At 43.7% G+C, this 24104-nt stretch overlaps 1 protein-coding gene across 2 annotated transcripts in view; it reads left to right on the forward strand.

Moving 5' to 3' along the window:
• The window catches only part of LOC147724855 (protein FAM83H-like), a 233759-nt gene that overhangs the window by 183729 nt on the left and 25926 nt on the right, over positions 1–24104 (forward strand). For both annotated transcript variants that reach the window (XM_086966350.1, XM_086966349.1), the window contains exon 4: positions 4356–4480. In XM_086966350.1, coding sequence (XP_086822476.1) covers positions 4356–4480 — 125 coding nt within the window. The remainder of the gene's footprint in view (positions 1–4355; positions 4481–24104) is intronic.

A 24104-nucleotide genomic window follows, 5' to 3' on the forward strand; every position in this document is an offset into this window, starting at 1 on the left:
AGTACAGAGAATTACATAGCATAAAAAAAACGGCTAATTTGGTATTTGTAACCCTAAGCTTCTGGGCTACTGTCATTTTGAATGAACCCTCGCCTGCATATCCCATTGTTCATCAGAACCAACAATGGTTGTATGTTCTGGGGTTTGTCATTGACATCCACGCTGTTCTCCATAACACCATGTACACATTTCCCTTTTCATCACATCTGAACCTTCGCTCATTGAAAATGTATGCGTTCCAATTCCGTGCTCCTAATGTTCATCAACAACATCTGACTTGTTTCTTTTTATTCTGATGGTTAATGCCTCTTGTATCTTGTACGTTTTGGCCTTTCTGGTCTGTATGTCATTGCGCTCCAGTCCCTTCAGGTCAAGTTCTGCTCCATAAAATTGAAAAAAATACCGTCATGATCGTCCTACCTGAGACTGCTAGCCTCTCTGATAGCAAGAGGGTATGTTTTTTCGCTCGAGCCTGTAGGCAGCGCTTAAGCGCTGTCCCTATGGCGACGATCAGTTGTGTTTAAAAAAAAAAAGTCATAAGGGGCTTTTAGCACGCCCAATCTCTCCATTGCTCAATTGCGTAATCAGTTTCCTCTGCTGCCTTCCAATTAGGCAGAAGTCGCGATACGTCACTTCTTGTGGCTTATGTGGAGCACTGCTCGACTACAAATTAATTATACTTAATTAGTGTCCCTCTCCTGCAATCGTGGTGATTGAGGTACTACTTTGTTTTTGAAGTCTATTACTAGAAGACCATTTGTGTTTTTTTTTGCCTCTGCTTATGCATTGTAGTGATCGTGTGTTATTTTTTTTTTTACTTTGTGCAGGATTTAGAAAATAAACGTTTTCACTTGTGTTTAATCTTTATCTTTGGCAGCAAACTCTTGTGTTTTCTTTGGGCCGGCGCCGTGTTTTTGCTTCACCCATCACCCCCCTCGTTCATCCCGCCTACTCTCTCCCCCACCCCAGTCAGTTTACCTACTGCTAAATTTGAAATGCTTGCAAATTCCTGCAAGAGCTGGGTGCAGCTTCTGTAAATAAAATAGATATGAAGTTTGGCGGTTTGTTAAATCCAGTTTCTACCCATAAAGTTAAAGAACGCCAGCTTCATAACTATGAAGAAATGTGCCGATCGTGTGGCAAACCCCTCCACCCCTACCCCTCTTTCTCTCTGGTCACTCATTGTTTGGAGAACATACCATATCTAACTTATAAGTAAACCGCAGATTTGTACCAAAAACGTCACGATAGCATAGTTTCTATCTAAGGTGAGGACAGGCACTGTATATGTGCAGACAAATTGCTCTCTGCAAAAGGCTAGCAGGAAACCCCGGGCTGCGCAACGTGTTTGTTCTCTGTTCAACCAGCAAGCACGCCCTACACAAGAAAACCTTAAAATAGCAACCAATATGAGTGTGCCAGCAAAGTATTTGTAAATGCATTAAAGAGCACACAGTGACACTATTACTGCACCTTTTTTTCCTGCTTTGTGCTTTTTTATTTTTTATTGCTTATGCTACTGCTAGTTCTCTGAACAAGCCACCAGTTTGTTTCCGAAGAGCTATCTGACCATACAGGTATGCAACTTGCTTGTCACACAGTTACAACACTGAAGAAGAATAGTCGTAAAACTGCACTATAAAATAAATTACTACCATGCATATTAACCACCAAGTATATAATAAACTTGACTGTTTACTGGGTCGTGATTTATTGAAACCGATTCGCTTGTTAATTATATACAACCAAGTATTCATTTATTTGGGAACATTTGCAAAATAAAGCTTGCTGGACATTTCCTGAAGGCCCTGGCATCTGCTACTGAATTTGCTGTAATGCTGGCAGAGCTAGTGAAATAAGTTATAATCTACTTTTTTTCCTGAGATTAATTGTCTGGTTTTAGGGCAGGTGATATTTACTAAAATTTCATGTCAGACAATTATAATAGCTTCAGTATTCTAGATAAAAAAAATAAGCTGTATCTCCAACACATTGGGTCTGGATCCAAATCTGAGGACAGGAGCTGAAAACATTTTTGGCTGGCCCTATTTTTGGTAAAGTGAAGCCACTGTAATAGTTGTCTGTTTGTTGTTTTTTTTTTGTTTTTGCTGTGGTGATATGCTTTTTTTGTATTGCTGTGTTTTTGTATTACATTTTTGTAATACGATGTGTTGTACTGTGGTTTTTATCTTGCATTCTTGTGCTGCATTGTTTCCTGTATGTTTTTGTTGTGGTATTTTCTGCTTTTTACTTCACAGAAAAAAAAGCTTTATTAATTTACCTCACCCACCCTCAACCCCTCACCCTCAACTTCAACCCTCACCCTCACTCACCCTCACTCACCCTCACTCACCCTCACTCACCCTCACCCTCAACCCCTCACCCTCACTCACCCTCACCCTCACTCACCCTCACCCTCACTCACCCTCAACCCCTCACCCTCACTCACCCTCACTCACCCTCAACCCCTCACCCTCACTCACCCTCAACCCCTCACTCACCCTCACCCTCACTCACCCTCACCCTCACTCACCCTCACTCAGCGCAACCACAGCATCTTCACTAAATATATTTAATAAACTTTAAGCTATTGGCAATATAAAATAAAATCCATTTTATTTACGTATTAATTATTAATTGTTTTTTAAAGCCATTGATTTTTTTTATATCAATACATATAAGTCACATATAAGTCCCGTTAATACAAAACATGTTGCTTTACAAAGGCTAGAGGTGTCACATTTACAAAAATTATAACTATTGGCTTTGTAAAGAAGAAAGCTATTAATTTAGCTATTTAGAAAAAACACATAAATAAAAAACAAAAAAATAATTAACACCTATAGCTCAAACTTTCCTACTGCGAGACCTATTGCATTTCCAATGCTTGTTTACTTTGGGTACATCCATCAAAGTTGGGAGGGGGAGCAAAATGTGGGTCAGAAAGTGTTAATTTGCTACCAACATTGCACTGTGTATTGAATCTGTAAAACATGTGGCAGAGGTTTTGAAGCATTGCCATGGCAGCAAAACGAAATGTGTCCCAATAACATGTTATTGAAACCTACTACACAGATAAAGACGCACTGACACATTTATTACCATAGTAAAGATATCAAATTTGAGTTTATTACCACAGTACAGCACAAATGATAATGGAAAAACGTGTTTTACTGCCTTCTAGTTTGCATGTAACAATTACTTTACAACCGGGAGCAACTCTCCTAGTAGTCTTCTTGAGTGTGATTTTATCATACTGCACAAATGTAACCCCTGCATCCTAGTTTTGATTAAATACCATTTGCTAAAACAAGTGCATATGAAATAACGTCATGGTATAAAGTAAACCATATATGTAGATGTGCGGAGCATTATCTGCTATTTATTACCATTGTTGAGGGAGAGGCCTCATGACCCGCTCAGGGCTTCACCCCTCATGATTCATGCTCCTCCCCACACTCAACAGTGGTAATAAATAGGATATTATTACACTTTGCACATCTGCTCGTAAAGGTAAACATTTTGTTAATATTTGCTTATTTCTAATTATTTGGCTTTCCATCTGATTCACAAAGGCAACTTACACTTTTGAGTAATTGCTCAACACTTTTGAGTAATTGACACTTTTGAGCAAATTTAGTACTTTTTGGCTATTCACAAAATCTGAGTGTAAGTTACACTTTTAGAATAAATTTACTCACTGTGAATGAATGTATGACGGCATTCCGCATGCGTTTAGTATGCATACCTTCAGAGCGCCATCATTAGAGTGAACGCGTCTTTAGCACTCATTCGTTCAGCACACAAGTTGTTATACCAACTTGCATTAGGATGGCGCTGGATTTTGGAATAGTTTCATTTACTATTCCAACTCCAGTCTGCGTAACAGTAGGGATCGTGTTGGACTTTAAATTCATCACCATTCCACCAATGCACCCTCAAAAAAGCAAGCCGTTGTACCGACTTACGTTCTGAATGAGTGCGTGCTGAAGGCGCATCCGTTCTATTAGCTGCGCTGTGAAGGCACAGCGTGATTCTGGCTTCGTCCTAAAGGACGTTTCCCTTTGTGAATAGCCAAAAAGTATTAAACTTACTCAAAAGTGTATACTATTCAAAATGTAAGTTACCTTTGTGAATCACGGCGTTAGTTTTTTTTTCTTCTACTCGTAAAAGCTCAGTCTGGACTCAGTGTCCTTAATTTCACTTTTAAACACTGAATCAACGTATTTGATGAGCAGGGCGGATTGGAAGCCGGTCCCGTTTTACTTTCTGTTGTACACACCATAACACGTTGTTTGTTCAATCCTGTAGTAGGAAGACGTCTAGTAATTTTTTTTGCGTCCATTGTTTTACAGTTCCTGAGGGTGCGAACAGTTTCAGGACCGACCTACTACTGCCGAACGGGGAAGTCCTTCAAGGGCCAGCTGATGGAGAAGTTTCTGCTGGTGGACTGCAACGTAGTTCTGAGCGGAAGTTACAGGTGAGTGTTCTCGGTGATCCTCAAATGAAATACTCATGGCCTGGTTATGAGTTCCTCCTAATTTTACAACCCACACAGAAACTCATCTTTACCCAGGGGTTGCAATTACGAGTGTGAAGGTATTTAACATATCCTAAAATTACAGGATATGTTAAATAACTCAATCTTCGTGAAATTTTGTTAGGTCGAAATTGCCAAACGTAACCAGGTAAAACATACAGTATTTACCGTATCATGCGGATTTTGTTGCGTTAAATACCAAAAAGTACTTGTTATTCCCCATAAACTCATAATAGGTTCTATTCATCACACCAGATAAATAACGTACCCTGTGGTATCGTTATTTATCAAGGGCGATATATATCGCAATAGCACGTAATCAGGGCCTAAGTGTTCAACACACAAAACTAAACATTCTGTGGGTGAGGCACTGATAACATCCTATATGAAGCAATTAACTTTTCCCATATAATAGAATGAAGATTCCCTATATGAAACGGGTCTCAGTGGGCGATCTACCCATTGCACGTATGTGTGTTTGACTCACGATCAAAGATCCTTTCGGTCTACTCAGCCTTTCACCCTTTTCAGGGCAATAAATCGATTACCATTGCATGTGTCCTCATACGAAAACCCTACATAGAAGATTTTCCTGTCGCAAATAGGTGACATCCCTATGTGAAACCCTTAATATGCACTGATGGTTATGGTGCACCAGTTGGTACAGAACCTGACCGAGCTTATTTCCCGTCTGTCTGTCTTCTACCACTATTACTTGTAATCTTAGCAGGAAACGCAACAGTTTCTGTAAACGCGGATAACTGCTCACTTTTGTGCTCAAAGCACACTCGAATTTTGGAGTATTAAGGATCACTCTCTCCTTCTCTCGCTCTCTCTCCCTTTTGCCCTCCCTCCCATCATGACTTCAGTATTTCTCCAAACGTTTGTCAATAAGACAGCCATCTGCTTTATTTTTCCCTTCGTTTTTCTCTCTCTTTCTCACTGTCTTTCTGTTTCTCTTTTTCTTCTTCTCTCCCTTTCGCTCTCCAGAAAGTTCTCCAGAAGATGAGACACTATGCCCCAATGTGGCAGGTACCCTTTTATTCATTTTATCAAATTTAAAAAATGTTTATTTAAGTTTAAGAAAAACAAAGATTCACAAGCAAATAATCCAATTGAATTTTGATAGAATACATTACAGGAGTAATATTGTTAGTGTCATACAAAACGTAAAAAATTAGGAGATGTACACATTTTAAATAGATGCAAAACTCATAATTAAATCATTGAGTATTATGTAGGTTAAAAAGTTAAGGACTTGGAGACAGAAAGAGGAAAAAAACACGGAGATGCACCATGAAAATATATTAAACACTGGCAAAGTCAGTAGTTCAGTAATTATTGCCAGACTAGGTTCCTTTACCAATAGTTGTTTAAAAAGTATATATATATATTATAGTAAATTATTATTGCAAAAAATAAAGAAAAATGGGACAGCATGCATGCGTGCACACTGGCAGGCATCTTTGAATGTTTCGGTAGTCAAGCTTCACAGAATCATTCAAAAATGTCCACCGCCTACATGCTCACCCTTTCGGCCATCTTTGAGCAGGTTGGAAGCACATTCAAACGCAGGCACCTGGATGAGGGGTGACAAATACAAGCAGCTGCATGCAGAGGTGCTAATCCTTGACTGGCATTAAAAGCCATTAAATGGTTGTATTTTTCTAGCAGTTCACGCAGGGGATGGGGTGGTATGGGGTGTTCTAGTAGTGTCGCAGGATAAAAAAAATATATGAAAAATCAACGCAGTCCTGGGCGCTCAAGAGGACTGTTTTGTAGGCAGAAAAACACGTTGTGATCAAGCAGAATACTGTCGCTCATAATGAAGGAAGCCAATGGCTTAAGTGGGGTGACCCATAGTCCTTGGTTAGATCCTGTGGTGGATGAAAGCAAAAAATGAATGTTGTAACAAAAACCAAGGAACAAAGAAGGCTGGCTGAAAGCCCCTATCATTAATTATTTTTTACAAATAATTTTATTAGCATCAAATTGCCTAATAACAAGTAAGCCATTGGCACTACTATATAAATTAGAAAGTGATGGATAGAAATATTCGATATTAAATAGCAATATACTATAGTGACTTAGGCTTCACATACCTAGGAAGACTTATGAATGTCATCTCTTAAAAGATTGGTAATGTTTATCATTTGTTGATTGGTGTGATAGTGTATATTTAATGTTAGCATTAACATGACAGTCTTCCCTATGATTTGAACAATCACGGCTTCACCACGCAGTTTCTTCTTTGTCTAACCTGTTGTGTTCTCCAGACCCGGACAGTATAAGTTCTTTCTCCAATCCACTGTCTTCGCTGGACCCGGACAATATCTGTTCTTTATCTAACCCGCTGTGGTCTCCAGACCCGGACAGTACCTGTTCTGTCTCTAACCCACAGTGTTCTTTACACCCGGACAGTATCTGTCTCTAACCTGCTGTGTTCTCCAGTCCGGACAATATTTGTTCTTTCTCTATCCTGCTGTGTTCCCCAGACCAGGACAGTAACTGTTCTTTCGCTAACCTACTGTGTTCTCCAGACCCGAAGAGTATCCGTTCCTTCTCCAACCCGTTGTGTTCTCCAGTCCAGACAATATCAGTTCTTTCTCTATCCTGCTGTGTTCCCCAGACCCGGACAGTAACTGTTCCTTCTCTAACCAACTGTGTTTTCCAGACCCAAACAGTATCCGTTCTTTCTCTAAACCGCTGTGTTCTCCAGACCTGGACAGTATCCATTCTTCCTCTGACCCGCTGTGTCCTCCAGTCCTGGACAGTATCTGTTCTTTCTCTAACCCGCTGTGTTCTCCAGACCCAAACAGTATCCGTTCTTTCTTTAAACCGCTGAGTTCTCCAGACCTGGACAGTATCCATTCTTCCTCTAACCCGCTGTGTTCTCCAGACCCGGACAGTATCTGTTCTTTCTTTAACCCGCTGTGTTCTCCAAACACAGACAGTATCCTTTCTTTCTCCAACCCGCTGAGTTCTCCAGACCTGGACAGTATCCTTTCTTTCTCTAACCCGCTGTGTTCTCCAGTCCCGGACAGTATCTGTTCTTTCTCTAACCCGCTGTGTTCTCCAGACACGGACAGTATCCTTTCTTTCTCTAACCCGCTGTGTTCTCAAGACCTGGACACTATCCTTTCTCTCTCTAACCCCTGTGTACTCCAGTACCGGACAGTATCTGTTCTTTCTCTAACCCGCTGTGTTCTCCAGTCCCGGACAGTATATGTTCTTTCTCTAACCCGCTGTGTTCTCCAGTCCCGGACAGTATCCATTCTTTCTCTAACCCACTGTGTTCTCCAGTCCTGGACAGTATATGTTCTTTCTCTAACCTGCTGTGTTCTCCTGTCCCGGACAATATCTGTTCTTTCTCTATCCTGCTGTGTTCCCCAGACCAGGACAGTAACTGTTCTTTCACTAACCTACTGTGTTCTCCAGTCCCGGACAGTATCTGTTCTTTCTCTAACCCGCTGTGTTCTCCTGTCCCGGACATTATCTGTTCTTTCTTTAACCTGCTGTGTTCTCCAGTCCCGGACAGTATCTGTTCTTTCTTTAACCCGCTGTGTTCTCCAGTCCCGGACAGTATCTGTTCTTTCTATAACCCGCTGTGTTCTCCAGTCCCGGACAGTATCTGTTCTTTCTTTAACCCGCTGTGTTCTCCAGTCCCAGACAGTATCTGTTCTTTCTTTAACCCGCTGTGTTCTACAGTCCCGGACAGTATCTGTTCTTTCTCTAACCCGCTGTGTTCTCCAGTCCCGGACAGTATCCATTCTTTCTCTAACCCGCTGTGTTCTCCAGTCCCGGACAGTATCCAGGTACAAATGAGTGAGATGTTTTGTTGTCTCCCTCTGACCCAAGGAGTTTTCCAGACCCGTTTATGCTCATCGCCTCATTTTGGCAGACGCCGTCTCTTTGCCACCCATGGAGTTGTTTTGTATTGTATTATTTATATAGTGCTTCATATGCTTGACAGAGTCAAAAAGCACTCCGATTTGCGTGGGGTTCCAGGGCACGATTTCACAGTACATGTAGATTGTAGATCGTACTGTATGGAAAGTGTTGACTGTGGTTTGGTAGGTCTGCAGATGTGCTCTAAGCATAGTCCGGTGAAATCATCGCATTTAAGCATGAACTATTGCAAGACAGGGATGCGTCGTATTTACAGCAACAATTGGCTGCCTAGAGCCAAAGCAGGCCCCTTTGCACTATGGTGAAAGGGGGCCTGTGTTGCAGGGATTATTGTTTTTGTGCAGGAAGGGACACCTTCCTGCACAAAAACAATCATTGATGGTGTTTTTTCCTTCTGTGTGTGTGCTGCAGTATACAGTACCCATAGAAAGGGCAAAAACGAGAAGAAATAAAATAATTTCTCCTCATTGCGCCACTTTAATGCCTCCCTTGGGGGAGCATTAGAATCTGGCGCATTCCTATGGATACAAAACCTTGTAAATCTGGGAACGTGTCAGAATCCATGGGTGTTGCGTGGGAACACCCACAGCAGCACCCATGGAACGCCCCTTTGACGCAGAGTAATGTGTGAAAGGGGCCCATATTTACAAGGCCTTGAAAAGCCACGCAAGGTGGATTTGCGTGGCCTTGTAAATATGGCTTAGCATTGAGCACCACAGGAGCTTCAAAGAAAGTGATGCTCTAGTGGCGCAAGGGCCTTGTAAATATGCCCCTATATCTTTCTACCCAGGAGTGAGTGAAACCCGCCTCTGGGGATTGATGAGAGGTCAGAGAGAGGTGACAGAGTCCACCCACTAATGACAGAAGCTGGAGCAGCTATGGAATACTAGGAGGCTATCACCATACAGCAGCAGAAACCCAGTCCTTAGAGACACGGCAGAACCACTAAGCAAAATCAGCACTTGCTTAGGGCATCAAGGGATGGGGGGCACCACAGACATTTTTAACGCCTTAACCGCGGCGGTTTTTCCGCCGCGGTGCGGGCGTTATATTGAGTGAGCGGGGCTCCGTCGGCCATTGGCCGACGGCAGCACCCGCGAGGTAGTGCTCCCGTCTGCCAACGGCCGACCGGAGCACGGAACAGATTAATTGCCAGCACTTGGTGCGAAACTCCAAGTGAACCTGTAAGTAAAGTGGAAGTATCTGAAAATAAACATTATCTTCCATCTTATTGTAAGTTATGTTTAATTTCGAAAAATCCACAAAAACAACAGGAGAGTTAGGGTGGTTTGGTCACTCCTCTACCCCTCAAAGATACTATATAACAACAACATAGAAGTGACTAATTGTGCAAACAAATGAAAAAAATCAAAAATGTGCAACTATATATACACAATAACTAAAGAAAGATGTGGAAAGGTGAAAACAAGGGGAAGAAAAAAATAATTTTTCTTTAGAAGAACCCTCACTCACCACTAGTTGGTGACATGCTCAATCATTGGGTTCCCACTGGGGAGACCGAATGTCCCCACAGTGTGCTGCAACACCTGCAGAGCTGTTTTTTGTGTGTGTGATGTAGTGTAGTGAAGTAGTGCTCAAAGTGCAATGTCAGTGAATTAAAAATTGGTATTTAAAAGATGACCAACTGTGCCCTGTACTGACTTTAATAAAGGGCTAGCCGGCATCAATAAAATGTAGTGTGACGGACACTTATAGGTTTGTATATTTGAAACCTTGTGCCCTAAAAAATGAAGGTCGACATGTTTCAGCTATTAAATGCTAATTCAGCTCAGCATTCTTCAGGACCAAAAACTATCCTCCGGCGGTGTATGCACGCTAAGGCGCACCCAATCCGTGGGGATATATGTGTGTTAAAATTAAAAACTCACGGTTTCACCCGTGTAGGCTCAACCACACATCACCAGGGCCCGTAATTAACAAAAGTAGAAATGTTTGCTACATGGGCTCCCACGGCAGGGGTAATCTTCACGCCCTGCTCATTTTCTAAGACGACTCCCCACAGGCTACCTAGTTCGTAGCACATCCGCGGCCCAAAAAGTATTCCTTAACCGCAGCGGTTTTTCGGCTGCGGTGCGAGCGTTCTATTGAGTGGGCGGGACTCCGTCGGCCGTTAGCACATCCGCGGCCCGGAAAGTATTCCGGGCCGCGGATGTGCTACGGACATGGCTAGGCAGTTCGGGCTGAACTGTTCCCATGAGGCACAGGGTTAAGGCTGATTTGCATATAGCCATGTCTGAACTGGGGTGGCTTGGTGAGCAAAATAACGATGGATTAAACCCAGATCTGTGACTGGGGGTGAATGTTTTGCCATTGTGCAACATTCCGTCCATCATCCTGTGTGTTTTGCTGCTCACCCTCTGTGGGACAGGTATGCCCAGACGTGGGTCCCGTGCTCACTACGCCACTGGAGTCAAGCTATCCTGGCTAAAGATGGCTGATAGCCAGAAACCGGTCCTAGGATGCTTGATTCCAGACAGGGAAAACATGGCTAGGCAGTTCGGGCTGGACTGTTCCCATGAGGCACAGGGTCAAGGCTGATTTGAATATGGCCATATCTGAACAGGGGTGGCTTGGTGAGCAAAATAATGATGTATTAACCCAGATCTGTGACTGGGGGTGAATGTTTTGCCATTGTACAACATTCCGTCCATCATCTTGTGTGTTTTGCTGTTCACCCTATGTGGGAAGGGTATGACCAGACGTGGGTCCTGTGCTCACTGCACCACTATAGTCAAGCTATCCTGGCTGAAGATGGCTGATAGCCAGAAACCGGTCCTAGGATGCTTGTTTCGGGTCCAGGGAAAACATGGCTAGGCAGTTCGGGCTGGACTGTTCCCATAAGGCACAGGGTCAAGGCTGATTTGCATATGGCCGTGTCTGCACTGGGGTGGCTTGGTGAGCAAAATAACAATGGATTAAAACCAGATCTGTGACTGGGGGTGAATGTTTTGCCATTGTGCAACATTCCGACCATCATCTTGTGTGTTTAGATATGGGGACACCAAAATCTTTTAAGTGCTTAGGGCCTACAAACATCTTAATGTGGCCTGAGACACGGTTAAACAAATAGACTACATGGAGTCCACCTATGAGTGACAGAAGTCCTACCACTTGAGGTCCGAGGGTGTAAACAGAAAATAGTTTATGAAGTCTACCCATGAGCGGCTGATGCCTGGCCCTGGAGGCCTGGTTAAGCACCACAAGAATGCTACTCTGAGCCCTCCCATGGCTACAGAACCCCAACCCTGGAGGTGCAGTTAAGCAACCAGAGAATCCTATATGGAGCGAACCCATGAATACCAGAAACCCAACACTCGGAGGTCCTGGTTAAGCAATCGATTAATACAATATGGAGCCTACCAGTGCTTAATTTGAACCGGTGGAAGGCAGTGGGGGCCACCGGCACTTAAGAGAAAAACACACAAAACGGAACAACGGAGGAAGAGAAAGACAGAAAAAAAGCTTTACCGAGGGAGAAATCTGCAGCCAGCAAGAATGAGATAAACAGGCAAGGAGTATCTGGAATTGGATTAAAGACGGAGGAGAAGGATTTAGGAATACAGCCTTGGTATTCAGTGGACCGACATTTAAAAGCACCAGCCGTGGCTGGTGGGCAGAGCCCTAGACACCAATACTCATTCTTTTACAAGGTAAGCACTGGAGCCCGCCCAAGAGTAACAGAAACCCAGCGCTTGTAGGTCCGGTTAAGCCACTGGAGAATACATGGAGGAGTTCACCCATGAGTAACAAACCCAACCCTTGAAGGTCCGGGTAAGCAATCAGAAAATACAATATACAGCTCGCCCATGAGTAATAGAAACCCAACCCTTGCAGGTCTGATTAGGCCATTAGAGAAACAATGAGGATTTCACCCATGAGTAACAGGAACCCATCCCTGGGAAGTCCGGTTAAGCAACCAGAGAATTCTGACTGGAGCTCACCCACAAGCGACAGAAGCCTGACTCCAGAGGCACAGATACGCATGCAGTACGTACCACATAGAGTTAACCCAGAGAGGGGAGCAGCCATTAGACAGCCAGCCACAGTAGGTTCAGTGTAGTCCTTCTGGTGCAGTAGGCAGCAACTTGTAGGAACTTGCACCAAACCCCCTGATATGTTGAAAGGGCTGTGAAGTTCACCCTGGAAAGGTACTAGAATAATCCAAAGGTGTGGATGCTGAGGGGCCTGAGGAGGGAGAGTGTAAACAGTGATTCTTTGGAAGTAGTACACTTAAGTTATTGAACAGGTGTGAGGGAGGCAGGTGGGTCTGTCAGGTAAGGTTGGAAAGTAGTGTAACAGTAAGAGGGCAAATGCAATAGGAAGATGTGTCATCTGGGCTGGACGGCCTGGGGTGAGGTTAAATAAGCTGTGTGAACACATGACCCAATCATGCAGCAGCAGAGGCCTTGCAGCCAAGGCGGAGCACCCCTTCTCAAGTGGGAGGGATTCACCACACACAAACACAATGACAAAAGCATCCCATAGAACAGCGTCAGCCACAACAGACATTAAAGAAAGACTATGCAGGTAATCAGAACATTTCACATCACTTAAGTTAAAATACTCCTCATACCCAATTTAAGGCGTCAGAAGACATTTCCAGTATTGCAAACATTTGTTTTGGTTTAAGGGCAATAATTACATTTAAAAAATAATAATAATGAAAAAACCAAAAAGAATACGCTAACATTATTATATGGTTGTACAAAAATAATTATTTGTACAATCTCCATGCCCTAAAGTTGGTACGTTGTGCGCTACAAACTGTTGCCCAACGCTCCATGCTAGTAGTAAAGAAAATGACATGGGGTTTTCTATTATGGGTGTCCTAGTGCTCGTGTTTTTGGTGTCAGGTTGAGAATATTTAATTTCTTAAGTAGGTAGCGATCTTAATGAGGTAAGCATTTTAAGGAAACCTGGGAGTATAAAGAATCAAGGTTATAACTTATGTTGGTCCTATTTATTTATTTATTTATTTATATTCTTATAACGCGCCTGAATCAGCCCCGAAGGGGTATCTCCGCGCGTAGCTTCTGTAAGGGTTGAGAAACATATTAGGGGATGACAGTGTAGGGGAGCAGGAGGGAATTAATCTAGGGTAAATAGGTATGTTTTTAATTTTTTCCTAAAAGAGAGGAGATTAGGGATTTGTCTCAGCTGTGGAGGCAGGGAGTTCCATAGCAAGGGGCCTTTGAGTGAGGGGGCCCGGCCTCCCTGTCTTGCTCTGGTCACTCTGGGCACCTGCATCAACATGGTGTTACTGGAGCGCAGGGCACGTCCAGGAGAGTAAGGGACAAAGATGTCTCTTAGGTATTTGGGACCGGACCCATAAATACACTTATGCATTATACAACATAGTTTAAAGTTGACGCGTTGTCTCACCGGGAGCCAGTGAAGGTGAGAGAGGAGTGGGCGTGATGGGGTTCGGGGGGGGGGGGGGCATTCAAGATGAGTCTTGCTGCAGTGTTCTGCACCACTTGCAATCTGCACAGTTGTTCTTGATTGGCAGAGATGAGTAGACCATTACAATAGTCTACCCGTCCGATGACCAGTGCTTGTACCAGCGTTTTCCTGTGGATGTCGGGCAGGAAGGGGAAGATGCGTCGTAGAAATCCAATTACTCGGAAACAGGTTCCCGTAACTTGATTGACATGGTCTTTTAGTATCAATGTGTGGTCTAGGCGCACTCCCAAATTTTTGATGGTCTGTTTTGGCACGGGGACAGGTCCTAGCTCAAGTGGCCACCAGTCCGGGGACCAAAGCAGGGTGGCCCCTCCAAACAACATGACTTCGGTTTTGGTCACATTGCATTGGAGGAAGTTTTGGGCCATCCAACCTGCCACAGCTCTCATACCATTTTGAAAATATTGCATGACTGCAGGTGTGATGGTTTGGAAGGGAAACAACAGCTGGGTGTCATCAGCGTAGGAGATTGGGGAGAACCCGTAAGATCTTATGATGTCCGCCAAGGGGGCCACATATACGTTAAATAACGTGGGGCTCAGAAACGAGCCCTGTGGTACTCCCTTGGTGAGCTTCCTACAGATAGATTTGTGGGAGCCTAATTTGACACCTTGTTGCCTGTCCGCAAGAAAGCTTTCAAGCCACGCAAGGGCGGTCCCTTTTACTCCCACCTCCCTCAAGCGGCCGAGAAGAATTTTGTGCGACACCGTGTCGAAGGCAGCGGACAAATCCAATAGCACCAGAATCACTGAGCTCCCCCCGTCAAGTGACATCCTGATGTTATCAGTCACTGACAGGAGGGCTGATTCTGTGCTATGGTTTGGCCTAAAACCAGATTGGGAGTGGTCTAGGCCGCCCGCTGCCTCGATGTAATTGGACAGGTGCGCGTTGACATGTTTCTCGGCCAGCTTGCTTAGATATGGTAGGAGGGAGATGGGCCGGAGGTTGGAGAGCTCCGTCCAGGGGAGAGCAGCATTCTTACGGATGGGGTTCACCACCGCTCTTTTCCATTCAGTTGGTACGTAACCCTTCTTCAAAGACTGGTTGATTACACCTTGAATATGGGGGCCTAACAAAGTACTCAGGGAGGCTAAAGTTTTAGCAGGAATAAGGTCATCCGGGGACCCGGATTTTACATGGGTCATTAATGTTAGAAGCTCTCTATTATTGATAGGGGGGAAAGTGGTCAGCATGAAGTTAGTATTTTCAGTGGGGAGGGGGGCAATCAGAGTGCCATTATCTGTTTGAGATGCTAGGATTTTATCATAAATGGATTCTATTTTGTTTTCAAAATATAGGGAGACTTCCTCACATAAATTTTGTGAGAAGTCATCCGGACTTACACATGCCATAGGCTTGACAAATGTCTCAAGAATCCTATAGAGTTCTTTCGGAGAATTGCCAGCTTCCGTGAGTTGTTGAGCTATGTTGTTTTTACGGGCAGCTTTAACGTGTTTATAGTAGTTTGTTTGGGCTGCACGATGTGCCTTCTTGTTATCCTCCGAGTGGAATTTTCTCCACCTCTTCTCTATCCTCCTACATTCTTGCTTCTCCTTTCTGAGAGCCTCGGTGTACCATTTTTCCTGTTTAGCCACAGGAAATTGTCTAAATGCTTTCAGGGGGGCAATTTTGTCAATGGCTACAGTAAGTGAGTCCTGAAATATTGTTAAGCTATGTTCCACTTCATCAGTGTCCTTAATATCGGGTTTTTTCCATACCTTTTGTAGTGCCTCCAATGTGAGTTTATGCCACTGTCTGCGCATAGTAGGGGGTAGGGATTTCTTACAGGAGCCTTTGTTAATTTTAAAAATAGGGAACTCTAATAAGAAGTGGTCAGACCAGTCTAATTGGGTCGGTTTATTGCAGGATATATTATCAAAGTTAGTATATATCAGATCAATGCAATGTCCGCCTTCATGTGTGGGACCCTGGTTTTTTTGTGTAAGGCCAATAGTCGCCAGATCAACAGACAAGCTTTTAGTCTCCGCTGATTCAGGTTGATCGGTATGTATATTGAAATCCCCTAGAAGAAGGAAATCCTCATTAGCCCGTATATGTGGGCCTAGTATCTCTAAGAGGGATATAGAGAAACTTGGACATGTAATTGGAGGTCTATAAATAAGTGCTCCCTTGCTGGTCTTTCTATTGGGGAAAGTGATTCTATAGACCATTATTTCCAGTTCTTTACAGCATTGCTTGTCTAGAATATCCAGTTTAAGGCACTCTTTGTAAATTATAGCAATGCCGCCACCTATTTTTTCAGGGCGGTCTGAATGGTGGAATTTGTATCCCTCTGGTACTCCCAGAGCAATAGCAGATATTGATTAGGCGTCTCATGTATTTATGGCCTAAACAGGTTTACCTGGATTTTGTCTATGGATCTTGGTAGTTACAATTCAAAATGTTTAAATTTTCTCAGAAAAGGGTGTGTATGTCAAGAAATAGTACAGTCCTGTCGATTAAAAGAGAGGACATGTAGTTTGGGCTATCACTTTAGTATTTAACCCCTTCAGCGCGGCGCGAATATTCGCGCTGTGCTGAAGGTTCTAAAAAACTTGCGTGGCCGTGACAGAACGGTTCCGTCATAAGCACAGCCCAACCTGCGCTCATGACGGAACCGCTCCGTCATGAGCACCGAAGAGGTTAAAAAGAGAAACCAATAATGGCGCAACATGCCTACCGTGGCGGTCCTAGCACAAAGTAATAATAATCTGTAAAATCTCAGCGTGCCGATAAGCTAAGTACTGGGCCTCCATATTGAAATCGCTGTTTTTGTAACTAGAAAGTACATGGAAGAAATAAAGTACCGTATTGGAAAGGGTTGAAACTAAACTTGCTGAAAGAGGGTCGCGAGGTAGGCGTACCTCCAATCTGGGATTTGTAAAAGGTCCCTGCAGTCAAAAAGTTGTGAATTACATCTGTCTTATGCCATGGTGTATGGCAGATCAGAGTCGGGAAGTAAGGAGCAATATTTAAAAGGAAGTGAATTCAAGTTCATGGGTCAGAAGGCTGGCCTATGCTCTCTGGCGGCCATATTGGAGTGGTCTTGACAAAAGATGGAAGTGTGAGTGATATGCGTGCGAGAGCTGATTTAGTAAATGATTTGACAGTCACAGTGTGTTATGTTCATGAATTCACACGAGATGATCGGTACAAGAGTATAGTATTTATTATTAGTACCGTAAGGAGCAGACAGGCGAACGTCCTACAAACGTCTCTTCAAGTAAATCGTCGACCCCACCCTCACGTGTTCCTCACTTACGCACCTCCATTCTACCCGCAACCACACATTCTATAATGACTCTAAACAACATTAAGGACCATGACACATCCCACTGAATGACATAGCATGTAAATGTATTGTTTTTTACACATGTAAACGTCATTAATAAGTATGCAACATTTCTATTGACAATATAATTACTAGACCCCATCTCCATATTCCCCCAAAAATAAAATAAATAAAATGCCAAAAAACAAGGAAACAATTACAAAGGAAAGTTTTCAGAGATGTAATCCTTTTACCACACAGGAGGTTTTCTCTGTCGCTTACAGTCCATCAGTGCATCAACGTTGCTGTTATCACTAGTATTCTCATGTGCCTTCGACGCGACAACTGAATGATGTTCTTGAGTACTCTATTGAAACACTCCACAATAACATTACTGTTCTGGTTATATAAGGGTGTCGTCTGCATTTAATTCTTAGTCTGTCAAAATATTCCTTTTCCCTTTTTGACATAGATTGTATACTATTCTCACTTGATAAGTTCGTAGAAATTCCCTCCATTGAGAAAGTTTTGTCCAAGAAACATAGAAACAGATTCAGCATCCATTTTTTGCACCACCCTAACAACTGGCCACCTAGAGAACATATGCATCAATACAATAATGAATTTCTGTGTTTGCCCATTTGCACCCATTACATCAATTGCAACTGAATCCCAAGGTGGCTTTGGTATGGGAAATGTGTTCATATGACGTTTCAATGTTAGAGGATTTGTTTGCACATTTAGGGCATTCTCGAACATAGCTCCCAATTTCAATATCCATTCCTGGCCACCAGAATGACTTTTTTACCATTTGTTCAGTTCATATTAGCCTGAAATGGACTTCGTTGCAGATCTCATTGATCAAACTTCACAGACTTTTTGGGGGTTCAACTCTCTCGTCCCTCCGAGTATACTCAACTTGCACACACAATTCCTTTTGCACTTCCCAAAAAGGCTTTACACCTACATCCAAAGTTGCTTTGAGTGGCCATTCATTCTGAAGATAGATTATAGCCTTAGTTAACTCTTTATCCTCCTTGTATGCAAGGTCCCACACTTCTCTCTTTATGCAGACATTACCCGAATCATGTACATAAGCAATTTGGAAATCATTTCGGGCCTCATCCTCACATTCAACCAACCGCTTTGGCATACGGGAAAGATAATCAGCAATTATGTTGACTTTATCTGGTACAAATTCCACTTTGTAGTTGTAGTCTTGTAATTTTACTGACAACCGTGTCAACCACGCAGAAGTATTAACAGTTCCTTCTGTGGTCAATATCTTTACCATAGGTTTGTGATCAGATCTCAGTGTAAAACGCCTTCCCCACCCAAAGGCTCTTAAGTGATCTACCGCCAATGCACATGCAAGCTTCTCCTTCTCGATCACCAAAACCCTTTCTTCTGTAGGAGATAATGATCTCGAGGCATAAGCAATCACATTCTCCTAGCCATCCAGCTCAACATGGGTAAGAAGCGCTCCCAATCCTTTACCTCTAGCATCAGTGGTGATTACATAAGCAATATTTGGATCAAAACCTTTAAGCGATGCCCCATTGGCAAAGAATTGGTAAAGAATTGGCAATACACTTCTTTGCCATTTGAAAATCTATTTCACACTCAGCAGTCCATTCAAACTTTCACCAGCTTTTGATTAATTGTCTGACATAATCCATTCTTTAATTATTTTCTCTGAAAAAGCGTATAGTGTGTTACACCTATGCATACTTTGGGAGCAAAGTGCATATCTAGATTTTCAATGGCTATGTTGAAAACCCTCACATCACCAATGCCCACCACAGTTTTATGCATTTGATTAAAAGTTATCCACCCCTTTGGGCCTAAAGAATGTAATAAAATGAGTTTCTTGTGTTCTGGTTTCATTTTTCCACCTGCATCAACAGTTTAAATCTAATTCAAGAAATAATCCTTCCATTCACACCATCTTAATGCAGGTTTCGAGCCAGATGACCAAATGCTTGTGGCGGACACAATGAGAAAGTCTGTTGACTCATCGTAAAAGTAATGTGGAATTGTTCAGTATTATTACTTTCACTGTGTAATCCACAAAACAAGTAGAGACTTCTTCACTAATAATGGAATAAAAATTCCTGATTCAAAAATATTTTGGTGTGCAGTATCTCTGATTCACCACTTTCGTCGTTATTTTTCCTTGTACCTTCTTTATTTTTATTTAGGAGATTTCCTCAAACTGTCATTCACTTATTTGCCCTATAACAATGGCTATTGTGTTCATTCTTGATTTAACATGGCTGCCGTGTACCGTAGAAGCATATAGAATGTCTATCAAATGACATCAGACGCTTATCAAAACTAATGCGCCTTCCAGATGATTGATTCCGTGTGCGTGCGCTGTTGCGTGATGTCGCACGAACCCAAGTAAGTCATTCTTTATTGTTTGATTAATTAAAATCTTACAATACTTCCATTACAAAAACATTTTCAATTTATACAATACAATACAATACTAAAAAAAGAAGGCATTTCTTTTATCCTTAAAATTGAGATGATTGAACTTAAATAAAAATATAGTAAATTTTTTTAAAATTATCTATTTATTTGTTTATGATTTCATAAAAGCTTTTTTCCTCATCTACTTTTCTAATTCGGTAGTTATAATTTTTAAAAATTTTACAAAGGCAACGTTCATAACTATATCATTTGGATCAAGACAAATTTTCAATGCCTGCCTGCATGTTCTTGTGGCCCGAAGATTAAAATGAGGTTTAAGTAATGCACATCTTTCCCTGCTAAGAACAGGACAGATACATAGGAGATGGACAATATTTTCTTCTCCACCTTTGCAAAGTCTACACAATAAACTGGAGTTAGTTTTTTTCCATGGCAGAGCGTGACTAAGGCCTGGCAGAATTCCAAATCTTGCATTCATGAAACATTGTTTACTTTTTTCAGACCACGGTATCTCCAAGTATTCTTGCACTTTCTTTTTTTCATATCCATTTATTACCGTCCATGCGTGCTTTCTTTTTGCCAGCACGATGTCGCACGAACCCCACACAAGAACTAGTGACCTCCTACAGCATCCTCGCTGTTTCTTAAGTCCTTGCGGCTTTCAACGCTCGCAGCCTGACAAAATAACGGTAGCACGAACCTTACAGTAGCAAAAAGGGAGCCAGGTGATTCGGATCACAGAATATTCGGTCACCCACTTACTGTTCGCAGCGGCTGGGGATAGCGATTTCTTCTTCGCCCGGTTACAGGTGTCTGCTCTCTCACCTCAAAATTGTTCCCCTAACCCATTGCCAACTTTGTTATATTCATGGATCCACATGAGATGATCGGTTCAAGAGTATAAGTATTTATTCTTAGCATGTAAAGGAGCAGACAGGCGAACGTCCTACTTACTTCTCCTCAAGTCAACTGTCCCCACCACCCTCACGCGCTCCCCACCTATGCATCTACATTCTACCCTAGACAACACGTTCTATATTGATGCTATACATTAAGGACACTGCTGCTCTGCGCCTTGGGAACTTTATATAATGCTATTGACCAGAACAATATGTAGCTAGTTAAAACCAAAATTCTACATACTATGACGTGATAGAACTGAGTATCGGAAGAAAATTCCCACCGGCCTTTACATATGAATTAGCCCCAGGGGTTGGGATGCCCGGGCTCAAAAAAAGGCTCAGGGAGGGGGGTGACACACCCCCTCACTTTTACATATGAATAGGCCCTGGGGTAGAAGGTCCCCGGGACATTTAAAAGGTATGTCCCTCTCCCCATGAAAATGATGCTGTCCCACACGTCCTGGCCCACCTGCATATAAAATATATATAATAAAACCTAATTGGACGAGGAAGCTTTTTCTACCATCACCCACCTTGGATCCAAGGATCAAACGTGGTTCACATTCCCGAAGGCTCTGATTGGCCGGCTAAAAATGTTCTTTCATGATCAACATTGCTGGACACGATGCATGCTCTCTTAATCCTGAAAAATAAATCTAAAAGCAAACTAAAGTGAACAAGGTTGGCACAGCTTGAACTCCAGACCTAGGTGGGGGGTACACTCAAACCCCCCACTCCCAACGTTTAAAATGGAGAAAAAATGTTTGATGCATGGGGTTTGCGAACTCATCCCAGAGTTCCCAAACCCTGACAGGTTTACGCTCCCCCCCCTACACACACACACACAAGTCAATGTTCCAAAGTTGTAAATCCAGCACTGCGTGTTGAGTCACACACACAGGTAGCGCTTCTTTCAACACTACGGACAATGAGGTTCCTGTATCATCCGAAGCGCTGGAAGAGAAAATCCTCTGCACTGGCGAGACAACCAATGGATAGAAATCCTCAAAGCACTCCATTGTGTAGGAGTATGGTTAACACACCCACCTGGAGATTAATAGTGCCAGGTGAGGTCACATGCAATGTGTGTGGTGAAAAACTGAGCAGGTGGCAAAGAGGTTGCTAATCATTTAGTACTTCAATGTTTATGCAACATCTGCAGTCAACACATGAAAAACAGTTCCTAGAAGAACCAAGAAAAAAACAATCACCAGCTTCCCAGGAATAAACCACAAAATGTTCCTTACAAGTTTCGTCAGGAAATTGTAAACAATGCCCATATGAGCAACTTTGCTCCTCACTGCATGGCGTGGACAACAAACATCTGAAGAATCCCGGGTTTGGCAACGGAGATGGAAGACCATTCGAAGAAATACCATCAATGAGAATAAAAATAGTTATGCTTGTAAATGGTCGTGTGCTGCCACATTTGTAAGAAAACACAGTGCAGGAAAGTAGGAACTGCTTTCATGGTTATCCCCGCTTTTTGCCTGGTGTGATGATGTTTCTGACTAGTTTGACTGGGATCCTGCTAATCAGACCCCAGCCACTGTGCTTTTTCCCCTAAATTGGACTAAGGTACCCAGGGCATAGGTACACCAGGGGTTCCCCATCGGCTGAAGCATGTATTGTGCCTCCCATGGGGCACCACTCAAATTGCGACTACAGGCCTGCCATTGCATCCCGTGTAAGCTGGTGTTAGCACCACTTACGACAGATATAGGTTTCCCTATATCTGAGGTCACTACACTTAAAACCTATAAGTCACCCCTAAGGCAGGCCTTTCAATCCTGGAGGCAGGGTGCTCGGTTCTAAGTGTGAGGGTGCCCAGGCATGAGCCGGACACCGCTACAACCTTCGGAGTCCATTTTCCTGGGTTGTAAGTGCATCAGCCATATAACATACAGAGGGGCCATTCGTCATTACACGATGACCACCTCTAAACTGGCTGTAACAAACCCTGTCATGTTCCCTATCAAACATGTTGGAATCATACCCCGACACCATAAACGGTGTGGGAGGTATGAAGGTATGATTCATGCACTGTAAAGCTCCTCCAGGAGGCCCTTGGTGCTCCCGCTACCAGTCTTCCAGAACCGGACAGCAAGCTAGGGATGCTACCGACCAGAGACCTGTTTCTGCCCTCCTGCTGCTGAGCCCAGCTTGCGCAGGGGAAGGCAGGACAATAGAGATCCTGTCACAGGGAGGTGTGATCACCTCCCAGACAGGGTTTACTGTATTGGGGCAGAGTGGGAGCTCTTGCCAGCGCCACTGAGACTGCTTGAAGAACACATTTGGTGCCCTTCTTGCATACTCCAGTTAAAACAAGTTCAGGGAGCTGTTGGCTCCCACTCTGGCGCGAAACTGGACAAAGGACATGGGAGTATCCTCCCCACTGTCCTGCTCCTCCTCTGGTAGGGCCCCTGAATCTTCCCAACCCTTTCCTCAGGGTACTTAAGGGCTTACTTGTAGGTGGGTACCTAGATTCATCATGGGCCAAGATTCAGAACAAGACACCACTTCATCTTCGACTATCTGGGCACTCTGGACTTCGCTGGACTTTGCTTGTGGCACTGAGACTGCAACAGGGAAGCCTCCTGCTGCTCTTGGTCTCGTCATCCTGCTCGTCCGCTGCAAAGTCTTTGCCTGTGCTCCATACAGGATCCTTCCAAGGCCTGTAGGCATCCAAGACACCTGAAGGAATCTCCCTTGAAGTGAAGGAGTCACTTCCCTGCATCTGCAGGCACTGCAACCAAGCTGACTGGTCTGCTGATCTAGGGCTCTCACAGACTCCGAAAGGTTCAGCAACACAGGTGGTGGTTCTAAAACTCCTGCGAGGCCTTCACTGTCTTCTCACTGAGTTTGAGTCCAGTATCCGTCGTCGGAACCGCAGGATCCAAACCCCTGTGCACATTGTCGACTTGTCGCTGCCAGGGCTTGTTGGTTCCCATCCTCAGAACTCTTCAGGCTCAAAGAAGCTCCAGCCTCAAGCATATCCTCTGACCAAGATCTTCCTCCTCACTGCATCCTTTGCACCGTGGGCTTGCATCTTTGGTGAGCTGCTCGAGGTCCCCTTACGACTCCTGTGCCTCTGGCCTGTGGGTCCTCTCGAGGGTCTTCTTCGATTCCAGTGGGCTTCCCTGATTGCTCGGGGCCTACTCTGACTCCCCTGCTTGTGGTGAGTCCCTTGGACCTTGCTGGTCCAGACACTGCACCTTTTTTGCTTGCCACGATGGTTACAGTTTCCAAGGCTTGTTGGTGCTCCCGACGGACACCACACAGCTCTTGACATCTGATGTGGGACAGCTCGTGAACGGCTCCTCATCTTCCACTGCGTCGCTTGGCCCACATAGCTGCAGATTCAAGGTCACATCAACTCTCCTGCAACACCCGATATCGGTGGGCATTCGTCTTCCGTGCCTCCTGGTCACTCCTGAGGCGCATAGACTCTGTCCCCTGTGCTTGCAGGTACTTCTCATCTTGAGGCCACCTTTGAGTTCCACCGGACACTTTAACCTTCTTCGCCAGCAGCATCTTCCTGAAGTCCTCTCTTGAGTTTGAT

Source organism: Lissotriton vulgaris, chromosome 4_1, assembly GCF_964263255.1.
Source record: "Lissotriton vulgaris chromosome 4_1, aLisVul1.2, whole genome shotgun sequence".
In the NCBI taxonomy this organism is placed as follows: Eukaryota; Metazoa; Chordata; class Amphibia; order Caudata; family Salamandridae; genus Lissotriton; species Lissotriton vulgaris.